The sequence below is a fragment of the Falco biarmicus genome, chromosome 13 (genome assembly GCF_023638135.1).
Source record: "Falco biarmicus isolate bFalBia1 chromosome 13, bFalBia1.pri, whole genome shotgun sequence".
In the NCBI taxonomy this organism is placed as follows: Eukaryota; Metazoa; Chordata; class Aves; order Falconiformes; family Falconidae; genus Falco; species Falco biarmicus.
Genome location: NC_079300.1, coordinates 26,188,237 through 26,215,360, shown reverse-complemented (window position 1 = coordinate 26,215,360; position 27,124 = coordinate 26,188,237). Strand labels below are relative to the sequence as shown.

At 45.4% G+C, this 27,124-nt stretch overlaps 1 protein-coding gene across 1 annotated transcript in view; it reads right to left on the bottom strand.

Annotated features, from left to right (window-relative positions):
• Nucleotides 1-18,865: 18,865 nt before the first annotated feature.
• HS6ST1 (heparan sulfate 6-O-sulfotransferase 1) overlaps nt 18,866-27,124 on the bottom strand; it is a 201,911-nt gene continuing 193,652 nt past the window's right edge. The window contains exon 2 of the mRNA XM_056358418.1: nt 18,866-25,778. Within this exon, the coding sequence (XP_056214393.1) occupies nt 25,070-25,778 (709 nt within the window). The 3' untranslated portion in view covers nt 18,866-25,069. The remainder of the gene's footprint in view (nt 25,779-27,124) is intronic.

Here is a 27,124-nt window from a genome sequence, read left to right as displayed (position 1 = left end):
ATGGCAGAAAGGACTCTGAGGTAAGGACAGAAGTCTGTACAGGAACACTGTATTTCTGAGAGATGCTGTCATCTCACATCCCACTCAGAGAAACACTTTTGCCTGGATAACTAACTAACACCTAAAGACTCACGTAAGACTCTAAATCAAATATTTTTTATTAGATATTCAAGACTTTCATTCTGTTCACCAATATAACTGGTAAATTTACTTTCTTTTTGAAGAGTAAGCACTGGAAATACAGTGTGCTCTGTGAATGCCCCCCTCCCCCTTTTTTTTTGATAAGGCAACGAAAGGCATGCAGTGATGAAGCTCTGTTACAAAGTACATGCTATCATCTCCATGGCACAGGAGAGCTAAAGCTATGCTCCCTTTGCACTCTGAAGGAAATCTTTTTGTCTAAGTTTCCAGGTGCCTTTCTGCTTACTTCTTTTGGACAAACCCACTGGGGAACAAGATGCAATCCTTCTCTTCCTCATATCAAAGTTCCTGCCTTGTGTGCTTTCCCTTCCACCAGGCAGCTGATGCACGAGAAACCTCTTGCCAGCTCATATCCATGGAATAATAAAAGTACCTGATCACTCTGTGTTGCTGATTAAAGCAAGAACTGCATTCTGAAAGTAGAAATATGATCTGAAGACAGCCAGCCCCATCAAGCATAAGCTGAATATATTAACTGGAAGTTGATTCTGAAAGCTCTTCAGCAAAGCGCAGCTATTTCAGAAAGCTCTCGCTATAGGGACCCAACTTACAACCACCTAAAAGCTGTTCAACTTGTCTGCTCATTCATTCGTTTACTTAAGGCTGTAAAGCTTAATGCCTATGTAGCAGAAAACAAGAGACTGCTCTTAGAAGTCAATAGCCACTTGGCACATTAACCAAAGCACCGGCCAGTGCACGTGGAACACAGGTGCTCTGAGAAATTCATCTATTGCCAGCAAACTGCATGAAATTTGAGGAAGAAATTAAGCAACTGCTTTAGGTACTTCTCAGTATCCTAAACCATCACTAACTGATTTGAAAAATCCTTGAAATAGGCATCCTTTTTGTTTGTTATCCCTTTCTTCTCCCAAGTTACAGTGGGGAATGACAGGGAAGTCCCCCTCTCCATGTACCAGCCCTACTACAGGCAAGACTCATCAGCTTCTGGTATTTAAACACAACTGACATGACAGAGAAAAGAGCATTTCTAAGCAGGGAAAAATTTTCCAGCCCCTTCAACATTGAAAGATGTCCCTCAGACGGACAACTCTACCAAAATAACTCATCCTGTCTTACAACTGTTTTGCTAAATTTGGCAAACCCTAACATGGAGAGCTCAACCAGCACAGACCTACACGCAGACATGCCCCAGCGCCCTGCAGCCAGGGCAGAGACAAGAACAAGTGTGGAAAATGGAGGCCACAACAGCTAGAGAGAATCGACGCCATCTGCTAACGTGTCAGATGTCCAGGCTCTGGCTCTCCAGCACGCTCTTTTTATGCAACCAGAGGAGCAACCTGCGCACCCTCCCTTACCTGTGCCAGCACTAACAAGCCCCGTCTCTGCACACATCCCACCTTCGTCCAGCCGTACCCTGGGGAAGGGAGGGAGGAAGAACACCAGGAAGGCTGGTGTGGCGCTAGACCACTTGCCTTCCTGGGGTTTAGGAGGAAGGGTCTCTAACCAGAGTCCTAGAAGTAGTAGAGGGAGTGAAGGAAAAGGCAGAGGTACGCAGTGACCCTCCACTTACCCCTCCAAAGCGTCCAGCCCCAGAGGATACACAAGTCTGCGGGACCAGGAGAGCAGCAGGAGCAGACACATGGCTACAGGGACAGGAGAACTGCTGCAGCTGAGCAAACCTGGCTACAGCACTGTGATTGATTCAGCTGAACTCTGAAACTGTGACAGGCCCTTGGGGATGGGAAAGGGGAGGGGCACCTTCAGAAAAATTGCACCCAGGACTGTTAATTAATGTAGTAATTATGAGCACATATTTGTCTCTTAAAAGGCGACAGAATTTTCCATAAAAATTAAAAAGCAAGGAACAGTCGCTACCCTACGACAGCCACAGAAAGCCAGGTCCTAAAAATAAATACTTTTCTTACTTCCTTTTTATTTCATTTTATTTTCTTTCTTTATATTTGAGCACTACACAGAGATGAATCTACGGCCTTTTCATATAATCCCAGCATGACCATCAGATTCAAACTCAGACCCAAACTCCCTTCTGTTGGGATCTACAGCTTCCCGAGGTTGGGCTGGAGGGGGCAAGGAGTCACACGCCTGGAACACAGCAGCAACCTACAACTCAAAGCTTCTTTGCAAGACACAGTTTGCTCAACCCACCAGAGCATACCCAGGCATGCCCACAGAGAAAGGGAGAGCAGTTTCACAAATGATCTCCTGTGCTTTCTCCAGCAAGAGTCCAGGGACGTCAGACTCACTCCAAAGTAAGTGCTCTGCATGCTCTCAGTTTATATGTCACAGGAGAACTACAAGTAAATAATTAAAGTCCTACCGAAATCAGTATCCAGGCTACTCTGATAATAGAAATCTGAAGCAGAATCAGAAGGGAAGGGAAAGAATTAATTCATCATCTAATTAGAAACCAGCACATAACCTTCTCTAACTAAACTAGTGGCAGGAGGCAAAGAGATCAAATAAAAACAAGCACTACTGAATAGGAAAGATACAAAAACTATGCCAAGAAAACCACTGTTGTTTAAATGATGGACTCACAACTGAAAGCAAGATACATTATTTATGTCAACTATTTATGTCCTTTTTGATTCCCTTTTGGCTCCGATTTGCTGTCACTGGTGAGTTACAAGGCTATTAATAATGCATAGCAATGAATAATATATCCAGTCACACCAACTGAATTTTGTCTGTCTGTATGGCCCAGTGAGTATTTATATATTTATTATACTTGGGGATTTTTCTGAATGGCAGCTGAGACCTGTATATATAAACTAGTTCAAACCTGTAAAACAATAAAAATATTTTGAAGTAATTGCCGGAGAAATAGAAAACATGGAAGTAGTCAGGGGTCGATTTCAGTTCAGACAGCCGCCAGCAGGCATGAATCAAGGCACCAGAGCTTTGGTTAGAAAGTCCCATACAGAATATCCCCTCTGTCACTCAAACCGTCTTCTGAGGCCATAACTTGCGAGAACATTTTCAACCATTTGACTTTATTACAAAAAATGAACACCCACAAGAACCATACAAATCCCCCAACTCCCATCTCCTCCTGCACTTCAAACGGAATTTCATGACAGCAAAAGAGCTTCTTGGGAATGCAAGAAGCGCCATTCATTTAGGCTTCTTCCACGCAATACCATCCAGAGTCACTGTGAAGCCTGGGAGGAAAAGAATCCCCAAAAACATAGCCCAAGGTCATGCTAGAGAGTGGCCCTGAACAGCACACAGTTAACTCCTGAGCAGTTCAGCATTCCTAAGCATTTGTAGGAGCAGGTAAAATCCACTATTGAGAATACCACATTCATTCATATAAAAGCAACATCCTGTGACGATACTTACACGTCCAGAGCCACAAAAGAAGTTGGGTATACAGTAAGAACACATAACAGAGACATCCTGGCTTTACAAGGTGAAATCTGGATTAACAAATCCTACCAATTTAGCCTTATACCAATGTCTTTTATTATTCTGAGCAAAACTGTAAATTAATCCCTTCTGAACATCCCAGTGTGAGTAAATTGCATGATGGAGTAACACAGGTACAGTCTGACCTGTAGCTAGTTCAAGTGTAGTCCCCGAGCAGGGTGGTCCCAGCCCCCTTCCTTTCACCCACAGATATAACTACACACCTTGAAAGCAAACAGATTCAGCATGCTGATCTGATGAGAATAGATGTCTGGAGTTTTTTTGGTGGTTTGTTTATTGTTTTTTTTTTCCAGGCCAACTTTCCAGTCTGATTCCAAGGCCACATTATCATTACATGCAACAGAAAGAAAAGCAGTGGGAGCACATGAATTTAAAAATACATAAAAATCTATGTGTAGTGGAAGGACAGAGAGGGGGCGGTGGGATGGGACTAAGCTTATTTTCCATAGCTGCTGAAAATTACATAAAATTAGATGCAATGTAGAAGCAAACCTTTAAAGTAAAAGTAAGGAATTAATTGAAGCAAGCCTGTATTTGACTGAGAATACAAATGAACTTCTTGATGCCCGAGCCAAGTCACTGTATTAACAACTGTGAGTTCCATTAAAGCTGTAAATAGGCAGTCTAGAAAAACTCCCTACGTATTCCTCTGGTGCCATATGATATATTCACATTCTAAGAACTTACTGAGCAATCCCCACCTATTATTTAAGCACATTTGAATATAATACAGCAAAGTAGGATCACATTCAGAACTCCATCAACTCCCTGCTATGAAATGCAGAGAGAAAGACTCCTAAGCTAACTGTAATTGAACTGTATCTTAATTAATGAGGAGCAAATGATAAGATCAAGCACAAGACTGCCAACAAATTTCAAACTTAACAATTATGACACAGCTGCATGAGCGTGCAGAAACAATACTTATTTGGACAGCAAAGGAAAGTAAATTAACTGAGATTCAGGGTCCTGCTGCTGCTTTAAGGTCAACAGATAAACAATTTGTGACGGACCTAAGTGTTGCTTACCTGCAAGAAGAGTGCTACATCAACAGGCATCAGCTTCCAAGCATTTTCTGAGACCAGATCCAGAAGAGGGATCCATTTTCTCTGTTATCATAGAGCCTGTAATGAAAAACAGAGCACAGTCTAATCAGCAGTTTCAAGGTAATAATTTCGCACCACTCAGCTGAAGCAGAACTTCACAGCTCATCAGGTAGCAAGAGGAAAAATTATTTTTGTCCTAAAATAGTTTCTGTTCCCCTATTGAAGATACCAGCAAAACTCATGTCATCAGGTTTTACTGCAGGCCTGCCTAGCGCGGAGGCCACGCACTGGGAAGGATTTCATCACGGAGCTCAACACTCACCCTGGCCAGTGACTACAAAGTCGCACTTTCACTCGTCAGCACTCTGCAAGATACTAAAATATGTCATTATGTCTAACAGCCTGTGTATGTATGTCCTTAATACAGGACATACATATAGTCTGTGTGCAATAAATGGAGCATGTGTTCAGTTGTAACACAGCAAACAAAAACCCGGGGCTAGCTCGGACAGTCAGTATCTCGCACTGCAGGCACGGAGACACCTTGCCAACAGCTGTGCTACCTGAACACATTTTCCATCCCGAGTTTATTTTTTTCTGCAGTTCAACCAACATAAAGATGCTTACATTAAACACTTCAGGCAAAGCCCGCCTGGGCAGCAGGCTTGAATCACTCTGTCAAGGCAAGGGCAGGTTAGGAACCTCCACGCAAGCCACGCTAACCTGTAGGGACACTACCGCTGCCTTGGCAAACAGCATGAGGAAGTATAGCCTGATCTGAAAACAGTTAAGTTAGCCACAGCCTTCAATAAAATCACTACACCGCCCTGATCCCCACAGCTCTCAGCAGTGATCTTTTTTTAAGTTATTTTTATTTAAATTTAAACCAGTCACATTTAAACTGACCACGGGTGAGACTGTCACTCGAACAGATAACAAGCTTCTGGAATAAAAAGCTGCACATTACAAAAAGCTCAGCTCTGCAAGGAGCGGCACGCTGCGGCTCAGTCATGGCCAAGCCATTCAGCACGTACTCCCACACGAACAGCTATATCGAAATGGAAGTACCCTGCTCTGGTTACTCTGGTCTGACAGCCTGCAGTCTAAGCAGAACCCACAGACTGGGAGATGTACAAAATTAACCAACAAAACCCAAGTCTGCTCCTTGTACAGTTAAAGCATGCTGTACAGGGGTACATGACTATCTTGGAAAAGAAGAATTATTCGCCTGCAAAAATAAAAATTCAATCCTACTGCTCTAGATGTTTTCCATACCAAAGGTAGCAGCCAAACTGTGGCTTTGCTTACATTTTGAATCCGAAAACAGCAGGGAAAATCCAGAAAACAAGATACACAGTAAATTCCCTGAAAACTGACTGTAGTTCCAGCCTGTCTCTGGAACACTGGCACTCTGTTACCTCTGAAAGTGTGCGGAACGTCCAAAGCTGTATGTTTGGTCAGACATCAACACGGACAACAGGGAGGGAAGTCAGGATATTCTGAGCATCAGAGGAAAACCCAGGCTCAAGCTAAGAGAGAGGCTTTGCTAATTCCAGCCCCTTCCCACCCACCAAAGACAGGTGCTTTGGGGCCCCTCACCCACTTTCTTGCAAATGCTGTAACATCAGCAGCGCGGCATGGGATTTGGCACCAGGGGCAGAAAAGGTGAATGTGAGAGCCAAGCTTTCAGGCATAGCCTGAAACACGGAACAGCCAGGAGATCCGCACCCCTGCCTTGGATGATGCTCTGACAGCTGCTCTTCCCAACCTTAGGAAGGCACAGTTGTGAACAGTTCTGTTCTATTCCAGAGGCGTGGAGAGGAAGGCTTTGCACGGAGTGAAATCATTCCTGACAATTTAAATAGCTTTTGGATCAGGATATTCATTTCCAAGAAACATGAACGCCTTCCTCAGACTATTTAGGAGAGCAGAACCCAATTAAATGAATGGGAGAGAAGAGCGTCCTAAATCCGTAAGACCTGCACAATGCTCACATGGTGTACAGAGACAGGCAGCGGAGCTACACGGAAAACCACCCAACTCTGCACTATACGGTGCAGTTAGACACTTAGATAGGCCCCTCTATGTAACCGACCAAAAGCTCAACTGTACCTTTGGTGCCAAATCCCATGCCGCGCTGCTGATGTTACAGCATTTGCAAGAAAGTGGGTGAGGGGCCCCAAAGCACCTGTCTTTGGTGCGTGGGAAGGGGCTGGAATTAGCAAAGCCTCTCTCTTAGCTTGAGCCTGGGTTTTCCTCTGATGCCCAGAATGCCCCGACTTCCCTCCTCGTTGTCCATGACATCAAAAAGGTTTACGCAGGCTTTACGCCAGGTACTTTGCTCTATACATAAAGTGTCAAACTACACTGACAAAGTTTTTCAGACACCCTCAATATATAGATGGATTTAGGAACTGTTTTTCAGTACTGGACTTGCACTTTCTTCCCTTACTGACAGGCCGAGTTCACGTGGCTCTGTGCACTTGAGTACTTTGAGAGCAGCATCAGTCACTCAGCAGCTTACAGATGGGCAGACAGCCTTCCAGACAGGTTAGTTACTCAATCTACTTTTAAATACCCTTTTTCCTTCTTCCCCCTCCCTCCTTTTTCAGGGCAGAGTTGTTTTTCTCACTCTGGGAGTGAAGGGCTGGGACGCAGTCATGCATGCACACATCTAACAGCTAACTATGCATGATTCCCTCTGGCAGCCCTGTCAAGACCTGGGCGTTTTTATGTACAAGATGTCACTCTGGGAAACGTTCTTACACCTGTACTGAACCCCTTCAAAATTCAAACCCAAGAAACATTCATTACAAATCAAAAGTCTTTTCTTTTCAATTTTCACTCCTGGCTGTTTGGGGTTTTTTTGGGGGTGGTGGTGTTTGATTGTGGTGATTGTGGGTTTTTTTTTTGAGAGGAGCCCAAGAAAAAAGTTAGCTCTGGTCTTCCACAAGATCAGATGCATATTTCCTGAAGATTTCTGAAAAAAATTCAAGTCTTGCAGCAAAACGCATCACCTCTCCCTGGCCTCAGAAAACACACAGCTTAACACGATGCTCTCTCCGGCTGCAGCAGAGCAGTCGTCTACAAACTCCTCCTTACTGTGGGAAATTCTCTGATCTGGAAAGGAGATTAGTCCTTGGAGCTCCAACCAGCACAGATCATTTTCCTTCTCACTAGCACACTTCTGAACAGGGAAGCACGAGTTATTTCTCAGCTCTCTTTTCCTTTTCAAGCAGACTTACTAACGTCCCAGCTGGGCAAAATACTTTGAGGACTGAACACAAGCCTCTGTGTTTTCAAGTCTGGCAACAACTACATTTCCTCGGGGCTCCCAGAGAGAAGCCCCGAATTACTGGTTACCTTTGTGAGCCTTCCACAGGAAAATCCTTGTGTGAAGCAAGTGGAAACGTTCCCAAATATCTTCCAGCATCCCACAAAACATCTAATAAGTGCATGAACACTTGCTGTTGTCACTGCGTCACTGATGACACACAAACATGGCAGGTATTGCACAGAGCAGTGCCAAAGGGAGAGGCAGTTAGACAAGACGGCTCCTGCTGCCAAGGGGGTATGGAAGGAGTAGTCCCTGCTGAACTTCACCTTTGACAGCAGGTACTGCCTCATCCTTACTTAAACCCCTGGCTCCCGTCCTCTCCCGCAGGATGCAGGCTCACTTTTACCTTTCAGAAAATGTACTGATTCCCCTGACTGCTGTATGGGCTTTGTCCAGGAGAGTCAATCTGGATTGGTAATTCCTTCAATACTGCCTGCTGTGCTAAGACTAATACAGTATAGCATGGGGTAATTAAAAGGAGTAGATAATTTTGCCTGAAAGGCAATGAAAACTGAGCTTTGAAAGGAGCAAGGAAGGATTCATTTGAAAGAAGCTCTGATGCAATAAGGAACCCAAAATAAGCAGGTAGCTTGCAATAGGATGTGCTGTTGAATACACTGGTTACTGTGCATAGCATGCTGATAGCTGCAAAAGCTTTGCATCCTCATGGAGAACGTGCATGTAACAGAACAGATTCATGTCCCCTCTATCATTTCCTCATTTGCAATTCAAAAGCTACGCAGGCCTGGCTCCCCACGCATTTTATCAGCGGGCACAAGTGAACACAACTACTGAAAACAGTCCAGGTCTGCATATGGGCTTTAATTCTGGAAAAAAAAAAAGTGGAAGCCATTTATTTTTCCTGCAGCTTCACAATGAAAACTCATGCTACTGGAGCCATCAGGACTTCCCAGCTTGGTGACTACAGCCGCCCTCCCTGAGCTCTCCCCCACACACACTGCCCTCTCCTATCCGCGGGAGAGCTGCTGCCCACAGCTCTCTCAGGCTCTCACCAGACCTATTCTTCCTCCCCGTTCCTCAACCCTTTCTCCCACACTGTACCATATTCAAACTTGTTGCTCTAAATCCCAGGACCAAGCACAATTTTACCTCCCTCAAACTGTCCTCTGTCACATCCCACCCTCTGCCCAGCTAACAACATGCACCTTCCCCAAAGTCATCCAGGCCTCCTGCCTCCCAAAAAGCAAGCCAGATGCGTGTTTTAAGACCTGGTTCACAAGTTTCTTTGTAACAGCTTACTTAAATCACACAGTAATGCTTATAAAGCAGACTGATGGATTTTGGGGTAATTGTCTAACTATGTTATCGCCAGTATTATAAATCCCAGGACTTTAATTTTCTGTAAAAATAAATGAAAAAATTAAATCCCTACATTCTTCACCACCCTTCTAAGTTTTGCATCCTTAGGGTGTAAGAAATCCTCTGCAACTTAAGGATCTAAAAAAAAAAAGATTAAACAAAAAAGGTCTGCTTTGGGTAAATTATTTCAACTTCCTTTTCTATCACATGCTTCCACATACTGGGGGGGGGGGGGGGGGGGGGGCGGGGAGAGAGAGACACTCCTGCCAAATTGGTGCTGGCAGCTCTGAGAGGCACAGTTCCCTCTCACCTCTCATTAAGTTTGTACATCATACTTGTGCTCATTCCTCACACCTAGCTTGCTCTAGCACTGGTAACAGATCTGAAGCTGCAAATGATGAAATTCCTATGATTGTTATCGTGGGTCAGTATTTTTCAGCTGCGTGCAGGACAGGGAGATGGGGTGGGCCTTAGCAGAGTTGGAAGGAAGATCTCTTCATAGAGAGTAGCTGCTACAAGAAGTTCATTTCCAGCTCCCTGAGATATCCCACCTTTCAGAAAAGACTCCATCCAAACAATGAAAATTCCTCTGCAGCACTACCAGAACAAACAGTGGACGACCTCACAAACAGCGGCCTCGGATCCAGTGCATCTGCTAGTAACGGAGATGACTTATACTTTAGCCCCCAGCTCTCCCACCAACATCCAAGAAGAGTCTTGGCCATCCTCCCCAAGGCTTTCCTGTGATCCAACAGCATGGGCAGAGAACGTGACCTGCCCCCCCTTGCTATGCATGTGCTCACGGCATATTCAGTGCATGGAGCAGCTTTCCCAAGTGGAAGCCCCCAAACGTATTAGCGAGGCAGCTCTGTGGCTGGAGAAGAGGCCCCCCACATCACCGCCTGCGCTGCGGCTTGCTAAGTGCAGGCATGAGGCAGTGGCTCCAAGAGGAGAGGCCGGGGCTGCCCACTACATATCCACGCTCCCTCCCCTCCACGGCAAGCCCTGTGCGGGCGAACGCGTGGCACTAGCCCTCCACAGCTCCTGCACCGCAGCACTCGCTTGGCAGCACTGCTCAGAGCGCGGCAATTAGCAGCGTTCAAAATTATCTTCTGCTTTTAAGTCAGTAACTGGTATTCAGTCAGGTTCTAATATCCTCTATCTAGAGTATAAATCAGAACTCATCATTTTCTGCGTATAATTGCCTATGAAGCTCCAAGCTGTAGTTTCAACTCTTCACTTTTGTGAAACAGAGTATAACCTTGGAAAGTTTCTACTCAAAGGAAAGAAACTAGTATTCTGTATGCTCATAAAAACATCACCTCATAATATGAGAAAGTTTTGGGGGCAAGGAAAGAACAGCCCATCTGGAGATAATAATAAATCTGACAAAAGACAGAAATTCTAGGATCAAAGACAGAACTTCATTATATTAGGAAGAATTACTAATTAACTTGTGAGAAAAATCTTGTGATTCACACGCCCTAATGGAGTTTGAGAGTTCAGTCTTCCCCATCAGTGTCATCAAATCATTGTCCCCTCAAAATTACGGCTCATTCCCTGCTCTGTAGATCAGGAAAGCATGATAGTGTAATTGGGTATTTAAACAGAGTGGCAATCATTTTAAGGAGGAATTTTGTATTTTTTACATGCACCGATAGGCCATTTTTAAGAATATTCAAAGAACATCTTTTGATGCTAACAACATTCACTTTTGGGGGGACTAAAGGTAGATCTGGCAAGAGCCAGCTTTTACTCATTCTTAATGAGGCAGGTTTCCAGGTCCTCGCTGTTAACAGAGACTCACCTTACTGTAACGCAAAGATTACCGATGATGCCATAGCCCAGGTGGAAGGCACACCAATTCTCCTCCCCCGTGATTTAAGTTACAGCGTCCCGAGGCAGGGTCTCACCGTGTTCTGCGTGGTTATGGCACAGTCAGGGCATACCTGAATGACTCAGGATACAAATGCTACAACATTTCAAACTAAACCTGCAGCATTTATTAAATTAAAAAAACCCAGACAAGACAGGTCTTTTTCTTGTTGTTGATATTTTTTTTTTTTGGTGGTGGTTTTTTGTTTGGTGGGGTTTTGTTGTTGGTTTGGCTTTGGTTTTTTTCCCTAAGCCGAAGTTCAGCAGAGAAGTGAAACAACTGAGATCTTGAACAGATGCAAACCACCCCTCCCAGGTCAGCATTTTAAGCATGTTTCCCTGTAATTCTTTATTACCACACACCACCATTTAACAACACAAAGTACCTTAAGAAATACAACAGGAAGAATACTTTGGCTTATGCTCAACATATTTAAATGGAAGCCACCTGACACAGCTGATGAGTTAGACGTGTCTGCAGCTATCAAGAGAGCAGGGAGATCAAGGCAGAGTAAGGGAGAGAAGAGGTGCGTAATTAATCAAGACAACCTTTCCATTTATTTTATCACAGAGCATCATCTCTGCCAGCAGTCTGTGTATCAGCCTGCTTTGGCATGTTTCCAATTAACTGTAGATAGACACTTTCTCTGCATTACCTATTTCATAAACAGCACTGCACAGCGCCCAGGGCACAGAAGCTATGGACACCTCCTGGCTTCTGCTCTTTTCCACACTGAAACCTGCACTGTGTTATTCCCATGTAACCCGCAGAAGAAAAGTAAAGGATAAATATGTAAGAAATGTTCCTTTGTAACAACGGCTGGATAGTGTGCTGCCTTTGTCACCCTGCTCCTTGTACAAAGTGAAGGAAATAAACAGACACGTCAGCGTACTTGGCAGGAGCGAGGAAGAATCGACGCCTACCCCAGCCTCACTCTCCAGAGGCGGCAGCTGATTTTGGATGTGGTTCACAGGATGGAAGGATCTACGTACACTTCTTTAAGGGCATGAAGGAAACTAAGGTCAACAATCTTGCTACAGTTATTAAAGCCGTGGCATAACAGCCCCAGTTGCAACAAGGTGCCTGAAGTCAAGTTCTGCCACAGACCTCCCGCACTGCCTCTGACACAGGGAACTTTGCCCCATAAGTTGTCTCATAACAGGGCGACGAAGCGGCAGCACATCACACAGGATCTCAGTGATGGTGTCTTTGCTGCCAGTACAAAAGAGTGGGAGATCTTTGGGTTCCATCTTACTCTTAAAAAGGCTGACATGGTTTGGTGGCCACCAGCACGTCCACCCTTATCCCCTTACGCTCATCCTCTCCAGTCTCCATACTCCAGCTTTCCAAACGCGCCAGCATCATTTCAGTCGAAGAAACTTCTGCTTTAACTATTGAAGCTAGTATATGAGCGACCATACGGAAGTGCAGACACAGGCAAGGCTACTAGTTCTTCCTGTAAGGCACCTACGCTCAATAAAACCCAAACATAGCACCACTATGAGAAGAGGGGCTAAGAGGGAAACACTACACACAACTTGAAAACAGGTTTTGGAAAGGGGAAAAAAAACCAACCTAAGCACTTTCAACACAAAAAATGCAGCTCTGGACTACCTAAGGAGTGAGTGATAGAGGCAAGGGTTGCTGCAAGAACATACACTTCCCACCTCCCCTCTTCCCATCCCACCTCCCCAACCAAGAAGGTCAGAAGAGGTATCTACTGCCTCATGACCTCTTGTTGCCAGCTCCTGTGGGTTTTGGCTAACCCAGGCCTGCAGGCTACCTTCACAAAGAATGAGGAAGAAAGACAAAGCAATTTGTTTCACAAAGAAGCCACGGGAGAAGGGGGGGGGGGGGGGGGGGGGGTGGAGCAACACAACCAACAACCCACAAACAAAAATCTAAGACAGCTAATGAGATTCCCAAAGAGAGAGAAAACAAAAAAGTGAAATATGCTGATGTGGTTTGTAATTCTAGCCTTGAAACAGATGTTACAGGCATTGTGAATTTCAAGTGCTTCTACTTAATAAGAGTTCTTTTCCTTTGTCAAGATAACTAAAATACACACAAGCCCAAGAATGGGCCTAGAGGAGAAAGACCCTAACAAGTAACTGCTAACAAATGGCAGAGCACTGGCCGAGGAGACAGCAAAGCCCGTTATGCCGGCGTGCAAGCAGAAAGCTTTATTTACTGCTGTAATTGTTCCTCCCAACACCGTCCCTGCAGATGTATGATTTAATTTTCTTGTGGAAGTCCTTAAATGCATATATATATATAAAGTCAAAGCTTATGGTCTCAAAGAACTAAAAGCATTTCTTAAAAATACCAGTGAAATAAAGTCCAAGCAAAAGCTTCATGCATAGGTCTCATATGCACCTAGAATGAACTATTAATTCACAGGTGTTGTTTACTTTTACAACAACAGAGAACTGATGGGAGTACAAAATAAAGCCAAATATTCCAGAAAAATAAAATACTTCTAAGGGCTGGGAGAATCCTCTCCAGACTTATCAGGGAATCACATGAACATCTGCAAAACTTAGTTGCCAGGCTACAGGACATCACTGTACCACAAATAATCCACGCCACAACTGCTCAGTTTCGCTGGTGTTTAGGGCTCTCCCAACCTGGGGGGGGTTTGCCCACCAAGGCGTGCCCCTGCCTTAGGGAGCTCTCCTGAGAGTGCTCACCCGGGGTTTAGTCCTGCAGTGGAGGAGGCAGCCATGCTAGTGCCCTTCTCTGCCTTGCCAGCTGTGGCATGTGGTGGTCACCAGAACATAGGTCGATGGACAGTTAAAATGACCTCTAAGTTATTAAGACATCGCAAAGAAGAAACAAAAGCCTGACTATTTGCTCAGATTGAACACTGTTGCAAAAGGTTATAGACTCCTTCGTCTAAGGGTGACCACGGAAGGCTGGAGATGAGGCCATGCCCAGCAGGGCCAGGTCTTCAGCCAGCATTTTGGCTCCAATTTCACATACTTTCCTTTGACAAGCTTTCCAAGCAGAGGACAGAAATCATTTGCCTCAGAACAGTATTCAAAACCAAACATATTAAAAACTATGCAAAACAGTTGTGATAAAGGCTCCTGTGTTAACATCAGGCAGATTCCTATCAAGAAGAGTTCTCCTCAAACACGACTTGTGCCTCCACTCCCATCCCCAACATAACTGCATGTCAGTCCTTTTTAGCTGCTTCTGGAGGACAGACTGCCCTCAAAACAGATGACTGCATACTCTTGAATACTTTGCAATTACTTTCCACTTGATCTTGACCAAAACCTAAGAATCTTTAACAGACTCGCAGCAGATGTCTCTGCCCAGAAGGTCGTACACCTCTCAATGGCACTTTTCTCCAGGACCCAAATTGTCCAACCTGGGAGCAAAGCCTCCATTAACTACCCCAGAACCCAGTATTAAGCAGCATGGCTTTAGGATTTTCAGTAAAACAAAATGTTTGATCATGCATTAACCTGGTAAAATTTAATAACCTACAAGAAGTTGTGGCTAATTGGCATCCATTTATAAATTCTCATCCAGCATCAAAATATTTGAGATTAAGGAAACAAAAGAACACATGATCAGTAGAAACATGTACTGATGGGGGCTGTTGTAGTATGCACATCTGAGCACCCACTAATTTGGCTGCAAGCTCTTGTTCAGAAAACAATGTCTGGCAATAATAATAAGATCCCAAAGAAAGGGCTCTACAGGGAAGTTATTTACTCTCTCAAAAAGGCAATATGATTTATACATGTTGTCACTGCCTATGCCAGAAAATTGATGACTGATTACCACATACTTAATTCAGGCTGGATACCTGATCCTGAAATAACTAGATTAGGCCACACAGAATTTCTTTACTATTTACAGCACAACTGAGTATAACATTTGGTTTAAGTCAGTAAAAAGGAGCTCTTAAATAGAATCCAGTAAGAGCTAGAATATATTAAAGCCACCTGAAATGTTTATTATTTATCACTATTACTCATTTATCACACAAACATCTGGATTCCATAGCCATAGCCTGATAGATTGATATTATTAGTGGGGTGAGCAAAATAAATACATAAATAACATCTAGTTTGTTAAATGTCCGCAAGCACTGCTATCACTCATCCATTCCCAGCTCCTGGAGGACAGGTATTTACTTTTCCCTTGTGCTGCTGGCTGGATATTGATTAAAAAGTTTTGGTATCTCAGTTCTGCAGCTCCCTGTGCAAAGGGCACAAGATCCCTGCTCGAGATTCTGCACGTCCTCCATGACTGGCAACAAACCTTCTGTGTGGCAGGACTAGGGAGCAGGCAAGAGCAAGGCAGGGACATGAAAGCACTGAGAGTAAAAGAAGCTTTTGAGAAGAGCATCACCAAAGACAGAAATTAGTAAAATCACAAAATCACGTCAGACAAAGAACTTCTAAGACCCAAGAAACAGTATCGCATACTAAAGCGCCTGAATATGCATGCTACAGTACGGTCTGATTAATATTAATAGAGACTGCTAATTTTTTTCATTGTAGCCTTTTAGATAATGCTTGCAAGATATGAACGTGTATGGTTTCTTCTCCAAGCCACTTACTTCCCAGATCGATTAAAGCATGCTAGTGAAACCTTCCTCACTCGCAACTTCTGACTGCTTTAACAGAAACACAGCAATGGTCTATTAAATACTGTTCAATTCATGAATATTTCATTGACTACCCCTTTTAATTTGAAGTTTATGAAATAATAACCATAGCAAAGCTCAAACTACTTTACCGTTAAGCCGACAATATTTTTTTGTTTGAGTATATGTATGAACACGTCTTAGTTTCCCCCTCCAGCTGAGAGGGTCTGAGCTGATGAGCCCGTATCAGTCACGAACATTTCCTGCTACAAAAAGCCCAGAATTTTATCTGTATGTAAATTATCCAAGTGCCACTGAAGCAACAGCATCATAAAGTGTTAGGAACTACAATGCATGGGGCTCTCCTGAAGTCTGCCCACTTTTACAAAATCCATAGAAACATGCAGCCATTGCTAGATACACATTTCATTATGCAAGAATCTCCATCCCTCTTTCTGCTCTTTGACAAAGAGGCTGTTCAGCATTACGTGGACCCAAGAAGTTCAAAAAGAACCTGCACTACACAAAGATCAATCAATGTAGAAAACCTTTGGCATTACAGTGTTGAAACAGCCTTGCTTTGCTTTTCCTCCTTCTGTAGACAGTGGGAAGAAAGATGTTAGACAGTTAAAGTGACTCTGTGAGTACTCCAGCCAGAGAAACAGAACACAAGCCTCTGATAAGAGCTCAGCACCACCTCCTCTGATACCATCAGGTTCAGCTTTTCCACTCAGCAAGAGGAGGCTGTCACCTGGGGCAGCAGAGCAGGCAGGGGCTGCTCATTGTTAGGGTAACAGCAGAATGTAAAGGAGGGCACTCTCCAATTAACCTGAGGCAGCACATCCCCCAGAGGCAGTGCTGGAAGGTGTAAAACCACCAAATGTAACAGGAGCAGGAACATCCTGAACTCAAGCATAATGAAACCTGAACAATCATCAGTGTGACCAGGAAAAAAACCTCCACACTCTAGAGGCTGGCTCTCCCATCACCGATTTCCCTGCTCCTTTTAACCCTCCTCCAGCACCCTTTCTGCTCCTTTCCCCTTCCGACACCAGTTCTCCCAAGGGAAGGAAGCCTTCCTTCCTTTCACCCGCTCGCTAGCTATCCTCCCTTCTTTTCCCGAAGGCTTCCAGCACTGAACACAACAGTCGAACAATATTAAACACAGTGCAGAAAGACCACGTGCAAAAAGCATTTTTAGAGCCCTCTTGCGACAGAGTAGCCTTTCAGCTTTCGGGAGAAGAAGGTAAAGGAGGAGGAAAAGAAAGACAAGGCCAGTACAGGGCTCCGTGTAGCACGTCGAGCTGTGTCTGTACCTACGGTGCCGCAGCCTCCGGACACTCGGGCCGGCCCGCAGGCCACCAGCCCCACCGCTGTGGGCACGGCAGCCGGCAGCTCCCCGCAGCTCCGGCCCACAGCGCCTCGCTGCCTGCCCCGCTGCCTGGAAACTGCGGGAGGGGGCTCGGCTGCCGCGCAAAGTCCCCCCGGAGGGGCCGCACGGCGGCGGGCCCGCCCCGAGCCCCCGCGGAGCAGCCACATGCACAAGCCCCAGCGAGGCCTGCAGGGCACGGCCGCGGGGAGACCCCGCTCCGCAGCCCCCGAGGGGATGCCGGGCCCTTCTCCCTGCTCCCGCCCCGAGGGCAGCTGACGGGAGCGGGAGGGAGGAGGGGGGGGGGGCGGCCTAGGCTTACCGGCGGGACGGCACCGCGGTGCCGGGGGCGCCGCCGCCATTTTCGGGCTGAGGGGCAGCGCCGGGGGCGGGGCGGCGGCGCTTCGGGAAGCTTCTGCGGGCGTGAGGGGGCGGCGCGCGGCTCGACCGCCACCAGCGTCGAGGGGGGGCGGCCCCTGCTGTTCTCAAGTAAATAAAATGAGGAGATTAAGGAAAGGTGGGCTCCTGCGGAGTGTGGCTCCTGTTTCAGCAGAGCTGGTGGTTACGGGGGTGTCTGCGGGAGGTCAGCTTGGCGGTGCCGTGGAGGACCCGCTGCCTCGCCCTTATGGCTGAGGGCGGTGCGGGCGCCTTCAGCAGCAGGCTTGGGGCATGGCCAAGAGCCCATGGCTGCCAGTTTGTGGTGCATTCACTTCACCTCCAGTTTGGTAATGTTACCTCACACCAACGCTCATCCGGGCCTTCTGCCAGAGCCTGCACTGCCCAGCGTGTAACCCCTGTGCAGTGTGAGGTGTGCCCAGCGCGTAACCCCTCACGGTGTGAGGTGTGCCCAGCGCGTAACCCCTGTGCAGTGTGAGGTGTGCCCAGCGAGTAACCCCTCACGGTGTAAGGCGGTGCCATGCTCTGTGCCTGCTAGTCTGTACATCTGTCTTGGCTGGGCCTCCAGTCACTCGAGTGGGGTTACTTCTACGGGTGGAAGGGCAAAAACACCCCAGCAGCCTGGCTGGGAAGGTTCATGCACTGCCTTCAGCTCCGTCAGCATATATGGGGAAAGTGTGAAGTGTAATGATGCTTGTGTAAAATCACAGTGGTATTACTCACTACACTTGCGTAAGCATCTAACTATTCTCTCTTACGATATGGTAACACGCTTGTATCGTCACTTTCTTACACGCTAACGTACTAACTTTCACTGTACCAAAACCTGGTGCACAGCTTATTTCAGTTCTGTAACTGGAGAACATTTTCACAGGTCACATTTGGTGAAAGAGCTTCTGAACATGAAACAATAAACATTCTGTTAGTTATTCTGTAATGTTTGGTATAACAGCTACCATTTGATAGCTGTTTTCCTTTTTTGCCTGCAAATCTGCTCATTCCAATGCCTGTGAAAAAGGAAACAGAGGGCTGTATAGCATTGAAGGTTGTTAATTTTAGAAAGATGATAGGTTTTAGGAGGTTTGGGCACTTTTTGTAATGTTGGCTCCAGTGTAACAATAGGAATAAACATACCCCAGTTTCTGCTTGATTATTTCTGTGTTAGGAGTTTGGGTTTTTAGTAGAAAACAAATATCTTCCATCAACTCCACCGGCAGCTTTATCTCTGTAATACAGGAAGGCAGACGTATTACACTGAAACAGCATCCAAAGACCAATGCAAGGACAACACACGTGACAGATGCTCAGTTTTTGGGTTTATTTCATCTGCTAACATTCATTCTTGATCTAGACAAAAACAGTTAGATGATTTTTTTAATCCATTTTTTCTTGTGGAAGAAAAGAAAAACCTTTTAACACTTTTTGTAAGATGCTATAAATAAATATATAAAGCTTTAAGTGTTACTTGGCTCAAGTTAAACAGTTGTCTTTTATTTTTGTTGTTTTTAAGTTCCTGAAATGGGAAAAAACCAAAGAAAAGTGCAAACCACACACATTCAGCCCAATGGAATGACTCCAGCCACAATCACTTTCAGAGAAGCTGAATCTGTTTGATCTACAATATGGAGGATGGGAGGCGGAGGGACAGCTGTATTTTTTTACCCTCAGTCACACAACTCCTAGAAGACAAGAACTGAGCTCCTTGGTAGGTAATGCACACGAGAAAGACGAGAGGAAGAAAAAGAAAGTCCTGCCTGCATCGCCCTTTCCCTTCCCTGTGCAGAGTGTGCAGCAGAAAGAAGAGACAGTATGAGCAACACCTCAGACAAAAATAAATGACAATGAAAAATAAAATCAGATATCAGTAGGGATGGTGAGAAATCCTGTGGCTGTTGTGTGTTTGCCTGGCAGACTACACACAAACACAGAGGAACTTCACTTTGAGAGAGGGTGGGGATTTTTGTCTTCTCCTTATGAAAAAAAGATGAAAAGGGGCAATAAAAATAAGTTAAATCATATTCCAATATGTACAAAACAAATCACGCTCAGTAAACGATTTGAATATAAAATTATTCATTATAGTACAACTCTCTCAATCCAGTCTGCAGAATTGACACCTGGGGGAAAACAGGGAGGGGGAACTGCAGGGCTTTGAGGAACGAGACAGACTCATTTGCAAATCTCGGGGTTTTTCAGCTTGCGTGGCTAAAACTTACAGAGAGAATCACCTGCAGCTGGGACGATACAGGCTTTAATACCCACGTGCTTATCAGGACTGTGTTCTCCTTGGCAGAACTGCTGTAGATGGGGCAAAACAAACAGCTGCAGATAGCTCAGATCGTGTGCGCAGACACGAGCTCCGCTGCTCGCTGGTTTACCCAAACTGCTGCTAACTGACCTGTGCTTTAAAGGCTTGGCTCAACTGCTGATCGGGAAGCAAATCCTGCATTCACTTCTGCCACTGGAACATGATCTGCTAATATTAGTGAAAACAAGAACAAAAAGATAATGCAGACAGCCCTGTGATTTGAATCCAGCAGATAGTGTGAGTTGCATTCCAAGCGATAGCCCTGGAAATACAATGTTTAGCATAGTCTGTGTTGCAAGTTCCGATAGCGCTACCCATTTCTGTGACACATGGAAAATTCTACGGGACAGGAGGGGGGCTGAGTGACTGAATGCCAGTAAGAAGCTAGAGATGCTTTTAACTCCAGGATATAAGTCTTGGTCAGGGCCTGCTCTGTGATGCTGTCGTTACCTCCTTAGCTGCTCAGTGGCCTCTGGGAAGTGATTTGGTGGGCTCGGAGTGGAACCTTGCTCAGTGCCATGTGTCCGTAGTGCCACTGCGGCGGGCCTTCTGTCTCGCTCGTACTCTCAGCAACTGCGCTGCCCTTCCTGCTCCTACAGGACAGCCCTGGGAGAGGGGATTCAAAAGCTTGTTGGGATCTTGCTTATGCTGCTTCCATTGCCACCTCAGTTTTGTAAGCAAGTAAGGGACGACGGGATGCAAAAGTATCAGCCTGAAGTGCTCCCCACTTCTTGCAGAATGTTGGGCATGAAGGGAGAATTTCAGGCAAGCCAGAAATTCCCACTGATCGTTTGTTGAAAGTTGGGGTGGGATTTTTGGATGACTTTGAACCCCGTGACAGCCTGGGTCTGCAACCTTATGAGTCAATCCTGCATTCTGTGATCTGGGTAGGGTACACAAGGTGGCATCTGACTGCCTGGGAAACTTTGGAGGAGGAAAACTCCTTCAACAGAGCTAGCTGTGATGAGACAAATAAGCAATAAAAACTTTTCTTCAGCAACGACACCCACCAAGCAGTGACGTTAACACTGTTCAGGTGACTAAAGGCAAAAAAGATCTCCTCCTCCTTAGCACTGCAGTGTGCCTCAGCCTCTCCTCCATCCCAGGGCAGGAATGGAGTCTGCGGGGAACCCCCCCGCAGAGCATCACCCTCGTCTGCCGGCATGCAGGGTTCAGCACTGTAAGACGGCAGAGGCTGAAAGCCATCATCTTGGGTCTGGCACCAAATAACTGCCTGTCCAAAATGCTCCCTCACACTAACACTGCTGACTGTGTAAACCCTTAGCTATACCTCACACAGCCCCATCATTTGTAAAGACTCTTCGTGGAGTATCCCCAGAAGCAGGGCAGAAACGCTGTGGGATGGACAAGTGTCTGACTAGGTAAAATCTGAATTCGAGGGGAACTGCCTCACCACCTCCAGTAAGTGCCAGGTCGTGGCCTTGCACCTGCCCTCACTGTACCCAGCACTCACCCATCCTGACCTGGATCATGATGCATTGACAGGCCCCCTCAAGAAACACTTCATGTAGTAAAGAAGGTCTCAGTGTGTCTGGAAGTCACAGGAAAAACATTTTGGAAGGAAGGGGCAGATATTGAACAAGAACGTACTATCTGGCCTCTACTTCTGCCCGAGTGCCTTAAAGACGTTGTTCTCCAGTCATTTTAAAACTACACACACATTTTTCATGTTATTGTAGCATCAAATAATCAGTCCTAAAAATAAAAGAAATTGTACCACTTCAAACTGTAGTACATATAAATCACAAAAAACTACATTCACATTATGTTAAAAAAGTTCCCTTAAACCCACTAAAGGAAGAAGACAGTGCCAGGTATGTCCTGCAACCCACGCTCTGGCACACAGCACTAACAATAAATTAATGCATGGCCCACAGCTGCACACAGCCCAGCAGAGCAGCCAGGCTGAGGGATGGCTTTGGGGTCATGCTCTTCATTTCCCACACTTAGAATCTGTTTCAAAGTGCCCGATACTACTCATACCTTGGAGTACCTCTTTAGAGCGTGTAAATTTGTAATTTCCAATGTGCAGGTGGACAAACTGCAGCATCTGCTGGTGCAGGATTTGCAGGAATTTCTGCCTCAGTGCTAAGCTGAGGCCAGCCCTCCTTTTGTGGGTTGAAGCGAACTATTGACAAGACAGTTTTCAAGATAGTTTCATTTCTTTTGCTTGTTACTGTAATATATTACAAAGAAAATGTTGGAACAAGGTCTTCTACTGACATGCTTCTAAGGTCAGAGGCTGCCTCTGATTTAGGGAACCCTGCAGACAGATCCATTAAAATCCAGCTGGTTACTCAGAGCCCATTCACACAGAAACAACTCAGGCAACCTGGGCCAAATTATGTTACCATTCCTAATCACCCCCAGTCCCGTTTACCGTCCCCCTTTGGTAGATGAGAGCAGAGTCTGGCCGTCAGTACAGCGCGGCGCTCAGAAGCGGTGCCGGCACAGGCAGAGCTGCCTGGGGAGCCCTGCCGGAGCTGCGGTGACCGGCACCTCGGACATGGATTAGCTGCAGGAACCACCTGTGCGTTATGGATCCATAATGCAGGATGCACAGTGAAAAGCCTTTGGGGGAAGCTGCAAACTGTGCATATAAAACGGTTGCTTTTTTTATCTTGTGTATTGGTTTTGTGGGTAATCAGCCCATAAAATTGCGTTTTAAAAATATCAATGTTTTCTCTAGTTACAGCAACACATAAAAGCGCTGGGAACTAGCAGGTGTAGCTCCTCCCAGTCTTGGAATTCAGAGATGAGCAAATGGATTTGTAATACCTTCTGCCCCCAAGCCAACAACCGAAAATTGCTTCATTTTGCTTCCCACTTCTCAGTGAGGCGGAAATGTTTACGGCCAGGCTACACACCGCTGGGAACAAGGGCCATTTTGTGGCAGAAGCACGGCCAGAACCTTACAGACAGCAACACCACGAGCAAATATTGGTACCAGCCGAATGCACGGGTAACAGCATCCCATGGGGCTTGCCGATGGATGAGCGTGTGCTTGTGTGCTCTGCAGCACCAGGATGCAGACCTGATCAAAATCCATCTGAAATCAATAGGAAAGACATCCTTTGACTTTGGTGGACTTTGGATCAGGGCTGTCACAGGGTTGCATTGGAGCCCAAAGTGCTGATTGTATTTTCTGTTCTTCAATTTTTAGTCATTTTAACTCTTCTGCAGAAGAACATCTCCACAAGCAAGGTGTATCCCCCCAGGTGTACACAGAAGAAACAAGGCAGCTCCTCTGCTTAAGGCAGCCCCTCTGCTTAAGGCAGCCCCTCCTTTGCAAAACTCAGGCTGAATTTGAAACTGTTGGAAACAGCATAGAGAGGCAGAGAGAGATTTCAAATACAAACCAAGCAGCACTTCAGTGGATTTGTGTGATGGGAAAGGGACACCGTAAAAATGACACGCTCAAGTTGAATGCATCAGCTCTCTGCCTCTCCTCTGGTGACTTCAATGCCATATTTGATCTGCAATTAACGTGGCCTTTGAAAATCAAATCATATTGCATGTGGTTCATACTTTACCAAACAATAGTTGGTTCGGGTCTTACAGGCTGAGTAACAACGGGGTGAGACATGAAACAGGCAAAAACTGCTTCATTTCCATGCTTCCAGCCAAACAAAGAAGTGCTTGCAACAGCAAGAAAATAAGCCATATTTTAATTTGGTGAGTGGGAAGAGGAATTAAGAGATGTCATTGTTGTTCTATGACTCAAAAGTCAGTAAGCTGAACCTGGTTAGACTGTCACCACACTGGAGGATTAAACTTACACGAATCCCTAAAAAACAGCAGTGCAAGAGAGAGAGTTCTGCTTTGAAAGGGGTCTGAGACTAAAAAAAACATTATCCATGATTCCCCTTTCCAGTTTTATGAACACAGCTTGTTCATTTAAAGTATGAGCTGCAGAACAGGCACTCTGCCAAAAGATAATGTGCACCGTCTCATAATTAATTCAGACCCATAGTCAGAAATTTTCACAGCTCTGGAAGAGAGCCTCATCCTGTTCCCACTTAAATTGGTTCTAGTGACTTCACTGAAAGCAGGCTGATGCCCATTATCCCTTGGTAAAAGCAAGTAAAAATAACTGAAAAAAACCTAGAGATACGGGTACATCTGTACGCTTGTTCTAGTTCAGTATTTCACAGAGCAACAAACAAAACAAAATCACCCCCTCATCATGTTCCCATTAATGACTGATTATTTGCAGGGTCTTCCCTGAAACTTGTTCAGATTTATGAGGGAGTATTGCTATTTAAATTCTTCTTCCTTTTTCTTTTAGTATGTAGGATAGGGTTTTCATGTGCTGTTAACACATAATACTGATGAGAGCATGAGCGGCAGTTGTGTAGGGTGACAGGATGGCATGTGAGTGCACGTTTGAGCCTATGTGGAATTTGATCGGCTTTTAACTTGTTTTGGGACCTGCCTGTGAAACCAGCCTGGGAGCTCTGTGCATGAATTCCCTATGATTTTTGTGATGAAGTTGCGTATGTATATGTGATACCAGTGCAATGTATCAAAACCGCTGTGCTAAGTACATATCCTAGGCCATAGTCAATTTGCTTTAATGTTTCTCATCCTCTGATGTTTTTCTTCTTTTATTTTTATGGTACTCTACTTTTTGGCAGTGGCTGCCAGCTGAAACGAGGTGGCTGCCCTTGTGCTCTGATCACTGCCTGACAGGACAGCACATCCTCAGCTCAGTCACCATTATCATTTACTTACAAACAATGCAATTCCCATCCCACCTCCAAGAACACCCGCAAAAGAAAACCTCTGTTTCCTTGTTTTTCATTAATGTATCTTTATATCATTATGCTTAGGGGATAAACAGGCCTAAAAAATCCTACTCCTGCCATTTGTGTTTGAATTGTGAGGATAAGAAACATTCTTTTGTATTTGGCCTTAAGAGTGGGTAACTGAATTTGTGCATTTTTTACCTCTGCATTAACATGTTGACCCTTTTTTTATGTATTTATTTATTTTTTTTAAGAATCTCATCGGTCTTGTAAGAAACAGTAAAAAGACCCTATGCTTAAGGAAGCAATCTATCTTCTGTTTTACAGACTTGCTTTTAAATAAAATATTTTTTGTTGTTTTTGTAATTTTACTTCCATGATCTTTTATATGGAAATCCTAGAATATCATCGATATAAAAGTCTGCCTAGGCTACCACTTCTCTATAATATGGCTGATGTAGTCCTCAGTGGGCAAGCGTCCTTGCTCTTCGGTCTCTTCCTTGGGAAGTGCTTCATTGGACCGGTGAAGAAGCCTCTCTTCCCGATTCTTTATCCTCTGCTCCATCCTCTCGAGCTGCCGTTTGTACTGGTAGCGCTGCTGGAAGAGGTCCTTTGCATAGTCATAGAGCTGCATGTCCAAGTCATTGAGCTCCTCAATCCTCCTGATGGTGTCGTTATCCACTTCCACCCCTCCTGCCCTGGTGCTGTTGTACTGCATAAAGGGCCGGATGAATTTCAGATTAAAAGTTCTCTCAAACAGGTACTGAGTCTTTCTCTGGAACTCTGTCAGGCCGAAGAAGGCCATGTCTTTGAGGTTCTTTTTTGCACTCTCCAGCAGGATCTGCGCTCGCTTGTTCTCTGGGATGAAAGACATGTTGTAGCAGCCCACTAAGCTCAAGTCAGCCAACATCCTCACTTGGCGGTTGTTGGCCAGATTATATGGGCAATCCATGAACTCCTGCAGCGTGCAGCCTGACCAGTCCGTGCCTTCATAGCACGACGGCAGCTCTTCAGGAGTTGGTGTCCTGCCATCACACATGTGCAAGGAGGTCTTCCAAGTAGCTCCTCGTTGGACGTGACGCCATTCGCTGAGGTAACGAGATACGGGGTCTCTCAGCAGTGTGATGTAGTAAAATTTTCTATGAGAAGAAGAGAAAAGAAAATAAATACTCTGCTAGTAACAAGAAAGATGCTTGGCAAGCTGAGGTCTAGTGCAGGTATCAAAAAGACAAAAGTAAATCAACAACACATCCCACTGTACTCTGGGTTTATTTTCTTCTTGCAGCATCTCATGGGAAGTACTTTGTGCATCGTTAGCCCCACGTTCCTCTTTCTCATTGCCACCACTGTAGCCTTGCCAAGCAGTAACACTTTCACCAGGACATCCATTTCCAGCAACAGACTGCAATGTCAGAACAAATCATCAGGAGTCAACCCATCTACCGACTTGAGAGAGCAGCTCTGACCTCCGGGGCCGCCTGGCCTTTCACGCGCCCTGCAGACCAACCCGGCCCCGCTCTACCGGACAGCCCAGCCACCGGGCTGCTCAGGACCTGCACCCATCATTTTCACTTCATGCAGATGCTGGCCAGGACACCTACTGCTTGATTGATCTGGCTGCCAAGCTGAAAAGTGGGAGTCTGCAGTGAGTAGCATGGTAACACCACAGGAGCATAAGTGAAAAATAACGGGAAAGCAGGAATGCAATATGCTAGAGAAGGCATGAGTTGACAACCAGCAATGGTAACAATAATTTATTCTTATTTCAGCTAATCTGCTATCAACTCAAAAAAACTTAAGACACACTTCTGACACATGAGACCCAACAGGAGGAAAAAGCGAGACAATCAGGAGGAACACACAAAGTGACATGGGGTGTTCTTGCTGTTCCAAGTATAATGAAGTCCCCAACAATACAAGCTGTCCCTTGAACTGAAAATATGACAGCTGTCTGGTACAAAGAGACCCACCCCGAGCCTGGATAAAGTTCTGGGATTGATAGCGATGGTGGTCTGCAACAACCCTCTCCAGACAAAGGATAGGCATTTTTTCCCTAACTTCCAGTAGTTTGGGACTATGCTGTCTCTGAGTGCTTCTAGAACAAAGAAGTATCTTCTCTAGCTGCTAAAGCTGGCAAGGAATTAAATCCACACGTGCTCCCGCTGCACGGCGCTGTGTGACACTGTGCCCAAACAGGAGCACCTGGCTTTGGCAGGGTAACACACACACGCTACTGGAAATGTTTCACATAGGGGTAGCGGCGGATTCATTTCCCCACCAGAAATGGATCTTTGGAATGCTGCTATGGCTTGCTGCCCTGCCAGCACGGCTTGGGAGAGCTGAATGTGCCGGTCATTGCGAGGGCACAGCACAGTTTGTTGAGGAAAAAAAAAAAAGTGAAAAAAATTCTGCTTTGGCTAATATTAACACCCCCATATTTTCCTAGCACCTTCAATATTATTATTCCTAGCAGTAACCTATATTA